Here is a 7,042-nt window from a genome sequence, read left to right as displayed (position 1 = left end):
AGATATCAAATAACTATTTCCATAATTAAATTTCAACACACAATTCAGTTGTTCAAGACTATCAAGGAGTATTTTAATAACTCTATGACCATCTTGGTGCTTCTACTGCTTTTCCGCCCGCTCACACTTTGCATATAATTATCCTGAAACTATGTGCCATGCCTAGTAAGTACAGACGATTTTTCCCAAAAACTTTTTCCATGAGCATGCTCTCAATTCAGCAAAGTTTAATATTATCTTCAATTGCATTTTGAGGCAAATGTTTATAAGAGTGATATTAAAATTCATTGGGGAAGTATTCTTATACAAGCTAATTAGGCCAAATTCTCAGACCTCAAACTCTTCTGGTTTGAGGAGAGGGTAGAGAAAGAAAGTTGGGCCTTTCAGCAGTTAAAGCGTCTCATTTCAAACCTGGGACTGCAACTTCTAGATTATATATTAACTTCAGTGTGAGCAGTGCCTAAATATAATCCATTTACATCTGCAAATATAATGGGTAATTTCAGCAAAAGCCTGTTCATCTATTTTTTCCTTTACTCCTTAAAAGTTACTGTTTGCCAAGATACCGACTGTATACCAGCAAATTTGGTAACATGCAGGAAAGCAGTTAAAAGAATGATGAACTGACAGTACAGCTTTCCCATCTGACAATATTTCAGAATCTATCTGTGTACCAAACAACTGCTTCTGAGAATCGCTGTTGCCCGCCGTCGACCCACCGCTCGTCCCACGCCCGCCCCTCGTCCCCCACCCGCCGCTCAGGAGGGTGATGGTTTCTCCGGGAAGCACCGGCGCTGCCGCCGCCGCCGCCGCTTCCTCTTTTCGCCTCCGTTTCGTACCGGTTTCCCGCAGCGATCGTTGGGGTGAGGCTGGGAGGATCCCGGGTGCTGCCGGTGGGGAAGGTGTTTGAGGGCGGGAAAGCGGAGGGGGGGTTGCCCGGCGCCATCGCCGGTGGCGTCGTTTCTTCCTGGAGAGAGCAAGAGCTCTTCGATTCTCCGCGCCCTTCAGAAGCGGGTTGCCGCTCTTGCAGAGAGATCAGCGTTCCTCCGGGCGCCAAAAAATTTAAAAGAAAAAAAAAAATTATTTATTTCTTAAATCTCCTCTGTGCTCGCGGCGCGTCGTCTCCGAGATTGATTCTCCCCACGGGTCCAAACTTTAGGGCAAGGTGCCAGGTTTGCTTTCAGGTCACAGCCTTCTGGGGTTAAAGCTGAAAGGGGCTGCGTGTAGGTTCCCCTCCCTCCGTCCCTCCCACCTACCCTGAAGGACAAACGCAGTCTCCACGGGTTCATTTTATAAAAATCTTAAAGCACTGCACCATGGAAACCTGAGCCGGCTTAGCAACAGGTAAATTCAATAACAGCGGTAGCAATGAAGTGGACCAAAGCGTGGCCGTTTCTCTGCGTTGTTCAGGCCCAAGCTCAGCCGGAGTGTTGGAGGTGAAGATACCTTTTTCTGAGCAGTTTTTCTAGGGAGATGAACAAAAGCAGTGTGAGTTGGTTGCTTTCCCTTTTTTGCTTAAAGGAGTAGGCAGCAGAAGTCAGCTTTCAGGTATGGCAGGCCTGTAGTCTATTTCAGGTAAAATTAAATGTAGAAAAGTAAATGGAGGTGAGGCAGAACTTACTGGTATGAGCAGAAATATAGCTGGCACAGTTTTCTCCTAGTTTTAGGGCGTTTTAAATAACGGAAGGCAAGTAAAGGACAGAGGCCCATCATTATACAAAATAGTAACTACTTACAGTTGTCAGACGTCAAGTACAGGCACTTCAGAGTTTGGTCAGGTAAAGCGAGATGTGTTTCTCCATCCCCTACTATCTAATACTGCACACAGTTATCATATATCCATATCCATACAGATCTCTCTCCCAGGCTTAATAACAGCGCTCAAAACCTCGCTTTGCTCTTTTAGACTTGAGAGCAGCCTGAGTTCACTTCTTGCAGGTGCATGTATCAAGAAGGGATTCCAGACAAAAGCTGTCCCTTTGAAGAATATACTGAAATTCAAGTATAACTTAGGTCTTGTTTTAGTCACTTTTTCTATTTAGGAGTCTGCCGTTCATTTGTTCATATTTTCTGCTTCTCTCCCTTTTTGATTAGAGAACTACATTCTGATGAGAGGAAATGGAAGTGTTAGAAGTGGTTTCTATCTGTAAACTTTAACGTTAAACTGTAGTACAGTGGGTTTTTTTCAGTCCTAACTCCGATCTTACTATATTTACTTCTCTCCCTAGTGTCCAAAAATCAAAATGTCTAGCAAAAAGGCAAAGACAAAGACCACCAAGAAGCGCCCTCAGCGTGCCACTTCCAATGTATTTGCAATGTTTGATCAGTCGCAGATTCAGGAATTCAAGGAGGCCTTCAACATGATTGACCAGAACAGGGATGGCTTCATTGACAAAGAGGACTTGCACGATATGCTCGCCTCCCTTGGTAATGTCACTTTTCTGTGTATTGTTGTCGAGCAAACTTTTGCTGTTAAAATGAGTTTGGGATAGCTTATGAGAGGTCTCAGTTTGTATTACGCTTTTCAGATGGCTTTTTCTTACAATTTGAAAGCTAAACCAAATACGAATCCCTGTATTTATAGGGAAGAATCCAACAGATGAATACCTAGATGCCATGATGAATGAGGCTCCAGGCCCCATAAACTTCACTATGTTCCTCACAATGTTTGGTGAGAAGTTAAATGGCACCGATCCGGAAGATGTAATCAGGAATGCTTTTGCTTGCTTTGATGAAGAAGCAACAGGTATGGGGATGAAACTCAGCCACTTGGGGAGGGGAGTACTTTTCTGTTGTTTATTTGGTTTTCTAAATAATATACTGATTTTTGCACCTTTATAAATGAAGTATGTCACAGTGATCCTAGATGGTATATTCTACCAAGTAATGAGACTTTGACTTACCACTGAGTGAGAGTAAAACCTGTCTGGCTGTTCTGTGTGAATAGTAGTAATGTTCTTCTGTGAAGCTTTGAAGAAAGAAGAGTGTTTTAACTGGACAGCATGTATGTTCCTCAAAGTACAAAGTAAGATGCATTTGCTCTAAGATGAATTCAAATTGGTAATATGTGATTTGCTGAGGCATTGAAAAAGGTAATGGATGTGAAATCTGTAATACAACTGAGTTTGTCCTCCCCCTGTAGTAGATCTGAGATGCATCTGAATTCTTCAGTGTTTTTAATATTTCAAGACAGGCTGTCCAGACTACATAAACTCTTTTGAACCCTCATCTTGTCTAGTGTATGTTAAGGCTATGATGACAAATGCCATGTGTCATGCCCTCACCTGCAGCTCAGTTTGTTTTCAAACAAAAACAAATGCAGAGCCCAGTTTTACTACATCAAACTTTCAAGTTTGTGTCTGTAATTTTGAGGTTAGAGTTTATGCTTTCATTTACTTATTCATGTAGGCTAAGATTCTGAAGAAATGTGTAGCAACCAGGGATGAATCCTTAAGGCAATTCTGCGGAGTCACAGAATATCAGCACTTTGAGCCGTTATGAACACATCTTACTGCTGGGTGCTGAAAGTTTCTAGCCTCTCTACTAGAGATGTCACTGCACCTATAATTTTTCTCACAACCGTCCACCACAATATTTCAGTCTAACATGTGGATAAGTGCTCTGAACCTTTCAAAGGATATTAGTCCATTTCAAACAGCTATTTTCAGTCTGTGTATTTTTAGCACCTTTTGCCTTTTCAAAGAGCATCCCCTTCCTGCTGAGGTGTAGGTAAACAGGCTTTCTGTTGGTAAGGCCTTTTCAAATGTTAATTGACTTCCTCCCTCTCAAGGGAAATCTCTTTACCATCTCCTAGAGAAGGAAGTTTTGTTAGTAGGTTAATTATTTTCTCTCCACAGGTAGTCTGACTCACGGTGCTACAAGGTTTTTTTGTGTGCACCAAAACAAGAGCCTGTGAATTACAATATAAAGAAAATGATTGTGCTACCAGTTCTTTTGAACAGTAACCTTCTATGTAAACAATAAGTTACTAGTTCAGGCCCCCATGTACTGATAAGATTGATTTTATCATCTTTCAACTCTGTGTGGTACATGTTTTAGTCTAGTCCTAGGATGATTTGAGGATAATGGTTCCACAGTCTCTTTTGTGTCTTATGCCATCCGCAGATTTTATCCAGGAAGGGTGTTAGATTGATATACTGGTTTATTGTTCTTTGATTCCTAATAGTCAAAATGCAGTCTTCAAAATAACATGTGATGTATTTGTAGAACCCCTGTTATGTTTGCCTTTTATTCATTTTATTCTCAGATTTGGCTTCTGATCAGTTTGTTCCTTTAAAAAATGAACAAAAGCATTTCCAGCTACGTCAAACTTTTTTTTTTTTCCCACTTCATAATCTCCATGTGTGTTATGGGCCTGATTTTCTGGCTCCACATCAGTGTAGTTCTTTTGAAAGAGAATAATGCAAATCATATCCTCTTGATGAGGATAAGGTAGTTGTACTTACTGGATTTTACTTATATTTCCTATATTGCCAGTCTAGTTGGGTATATTGCTTCAGCATTACTATCATATGTAGCACTACAAAATAAGTATAAAAGTTACATCTGTCTGCATTTGGTGTATCTTGTCTGCTCTTTGATCCTGCGTTGTCATCTGTTTTGTGCTGTCTGCCACAGGCTGAATCTTAAATTTTGCTTCATTAATTTGTTACTCCCCATCTATATCGAAGCTGTGTGCAAGGGAGAGTGGGAATACTGTTTGCTTTGCAATTCGGTGCTGCTAAAACTTGTAGTGTATTCCTAGTTTGGCAACCTCTCTCAGTGTTTAAACACCTAGCCGTTCAGACAGAAGCAATTAAGACCTTGAGGCTAAACTTGCAGCACCAAAGGCCTTGCATTCTTTGAATACTAATCCTTCTGTCATCTCTCATCACTACTTGGTCTCTGTAGGGCTGCAGACATAGAGCCTAATCTGTTTAGCTGGTTTTTCCCCTTCTTTACACACATCTGCAAAGAGACAGCTCCAAAATTTGACCCGATTAAGATCGGCCTGGCTAACTGAAAATTCTCCCCAGTTTTACAGTAGAACATTGGTCTTAGCCTTCTTAGTTTGGAGTCAGTAGTAAAGGGCTTGTTTACACTGGGATATGATGCTGGTTTAATTAGCATATGTTGAAACACAGGTTTTTTTTCCCTTCCTTGCAGCATACACCAGCCCATGATAATTTGTTATGCTCACTGACTGCTTTTTGGTCCCCTGATTCTCTGTTCGGTTTTGTCTCTCTAATGAACTCTGTTTGCTTAAGTTATTCAACTCTCTTTCCAAAGCAGAACTTTTTTTTTAATCACATCCTATTTGAATCTACATCAGTTGATGTGGGTGTCTACATATGATTTCCAGCTGTTCTGCACAGTTTACCTATCTTTTTTTTTGTTTTGGAACACGCTTCTACCTCCTCTGTTCTGTTACTGATATTTCTCCAAATAAAGTTCAATAACCAATTCCTCAAATGAAGCAACTATTGTGCATTTAAAGGCAGGGTAGGTCTTATTTCAGCGTTAAGCAGTTTCTGCATTCTTCTGTCTACTATTTGTTATGCGCATTCCTTTTTTCATCTCTGACCTTTCCTCGAATTATTTGGCAACTGGTGGTTCTGCCCATCTATTGAAATTGAATTAACAAAACATACTTAGCAACTGCTCATTTTTATATCTTTGTTAATTTCCTCCAAAGTCTTCTGCTAGTATTTTAGCATAAAATACTTATTATATCCTACCTTTTTTTGACTAGCTTCTCCACCTCTGCCTTTCTACAGTAAACATTATTCCTCCCTCCTGAGTTAACTTGCTCAATCCTGTCTGAAAGTCTTTTCTGTTATAAACTCTTTCCCTGGACGCTTGCCAGTAGTTCACTGTATCCACATAAACCGCCTCCAGCAACAGTACTGTGTGGCAGTGAAGAGCCAGCCAGTGGTTATTTAGTCCCCAGAGGAAACTAGTTTATAGAGGATGCGCAAATATATCTAATTAAGTCAAGAAAAATATAATTCAATTAAGGGAAACAGCTTGTGTAATGAAGACTAGCATTGACAAAAACTTGTTTTTCCAGTTTGAGCTGTTGAAGATCAGTAGATGAAAGTAGGTGTTACTAGATCACAGCAGATCAGGCCCTCTTTTCAGAAATCTGTAATGAAATGCATCAGATTTGCCCCCCCTTCCCCTTTGCATTCAACAGATTTCTTTAGAAATCAATTAAGAAAGTATTTTGGGCTTTTGGTGCAAATGCATATATTAGATGCTGTATTAGTTACTTGCAGGTCTGTTGGTATGTCTGTCTTACTGCTTTTGAAGACTCGGCTACGAAATGGCTTCCCTCTTGTGTTTCTCTCAATACATCTCATTCTAGGGTTCATCCAGGAAGATTACCTGCGAGAGCTGCTGACGACTATGGGGGACAGGTTCACAGACGAAGAGGTAGATGAGCTGTACAGAGAGGCACCCATCGACAAAAAGGGGAATTTCAACTACATTGAATTCACGCGCATCCTGAAACACGGAGCAAAAGACAAGGATGACTGAGCAAATCTCCTGATACCTGCAGAGAGCTTTTTATCCCTCCCATTAATTTTATTTCTCAGGATTGCTTTTTTCTTTTTTTCTTGTTGGGACCTTTTGCGTATACTTGTAGCATTCCAGCTTTTTCCTCTGTGGACTCTGGGGCTGCCTAGGCACACCTGCACCAGTGTAATAAGACTGGAAATGGGCAGGAAGAGAGGACAACTTGCAGTGACAGAGGTTTAGGGACAAAGATCAGTGAGGGTGGAGGCCCAGGTAAAAGTGTCAGTGCTACTCATCCTAGCTAGGTTAATTTTACATTTTTAATGGTAACTTTTCAAATAAAACACGGCTATATTAAGTATGTAATTAAAATCTCCATGCTAGAAGTGGACTGTTTAATCATAACCGTAAGATTTTTTGCAGCTGTATGCAGTCGTGTTGTTACCTATTTTTGCCTTAAAAATGAAGCATAAGTCACTTGAGCATACTGATGTTTGTACTTCAGCAACTGAGCACTTACTGC

The 7,042-nt window shown here is 40.7% G+C and overlaps 1 protein-coding gene across 1 annotated transcript; it reads left to right on the top strand.

Annotated features, from left to right (window-relative positions):
• The first annotated feature begins 732 nt into the window (after positions 1-732).
• Positions 733-6,824, top strand: LOC113476325 (myosin regulatory light chain 2, smooth muscle minor isoform-like). Its single transcript, XM_026841757.1, has 4 exons — positions 733-863; positions 2,229-2,427; positions 2,585-2,746; positions 6,368-6,824. The coding sequence occupies exons 2-4, from the start codon at positions 2,244-2,246 to the stop codon at positions 6,538-6,540; spliced, it is 519 nt and encodes a 172-aa protein (XP_026697558.1). The 5' UTR covers positions 733-863; positions 2,229-2,243; the 3' UTR covers positions 6,541-6,824.
• The last annotated feature ends 218 nt before the right edge of the window (positions 6,825-7,042 follow it).

The sequence above is a fragment of the Athene cunicularia genome (assembly GCF_003259725.1).
Source record: "Athene cunicularia isolate RWA chromosome 2 unlocalized genomic scaffold, athCun1 chr2_part1, whole genome shotgun sequence".
Taxonomy (NCBI): domain Eukaryota; kingdom Metazoa; phylum Chordata; class Aves; order Strigiformes; family Strigidae; genus Athene; species Athene cunicularia.
Note: the sequence above shows the minus strand (reverse complement) of the source record. Positions and strands in the feature narration are given on the sequence as shown.

Coding starts and splice junctions, on each gene's coding strand:
- LOC113476325 (XM_026841757.1), top strand. CDS start 2,244: ATGTCTAGCAAAAAGGCAAAGACAAAGACCACCAAGAAGCGCCCTCAG. Junction 2,428..2,584: donor CGATATGCTCGCCTCCCTTG/GTAATGTCACTT, acceptor CTGTATTTATAG/GGAAGAATCCAACAGATGAA. Junction 2,747..6,367: donor CTTTGATGAAGAAGCAACAG/GTATGGGGATGA, acceptor ATCTCATTCTAG/GGTTCATCCAGGAAGATTAC.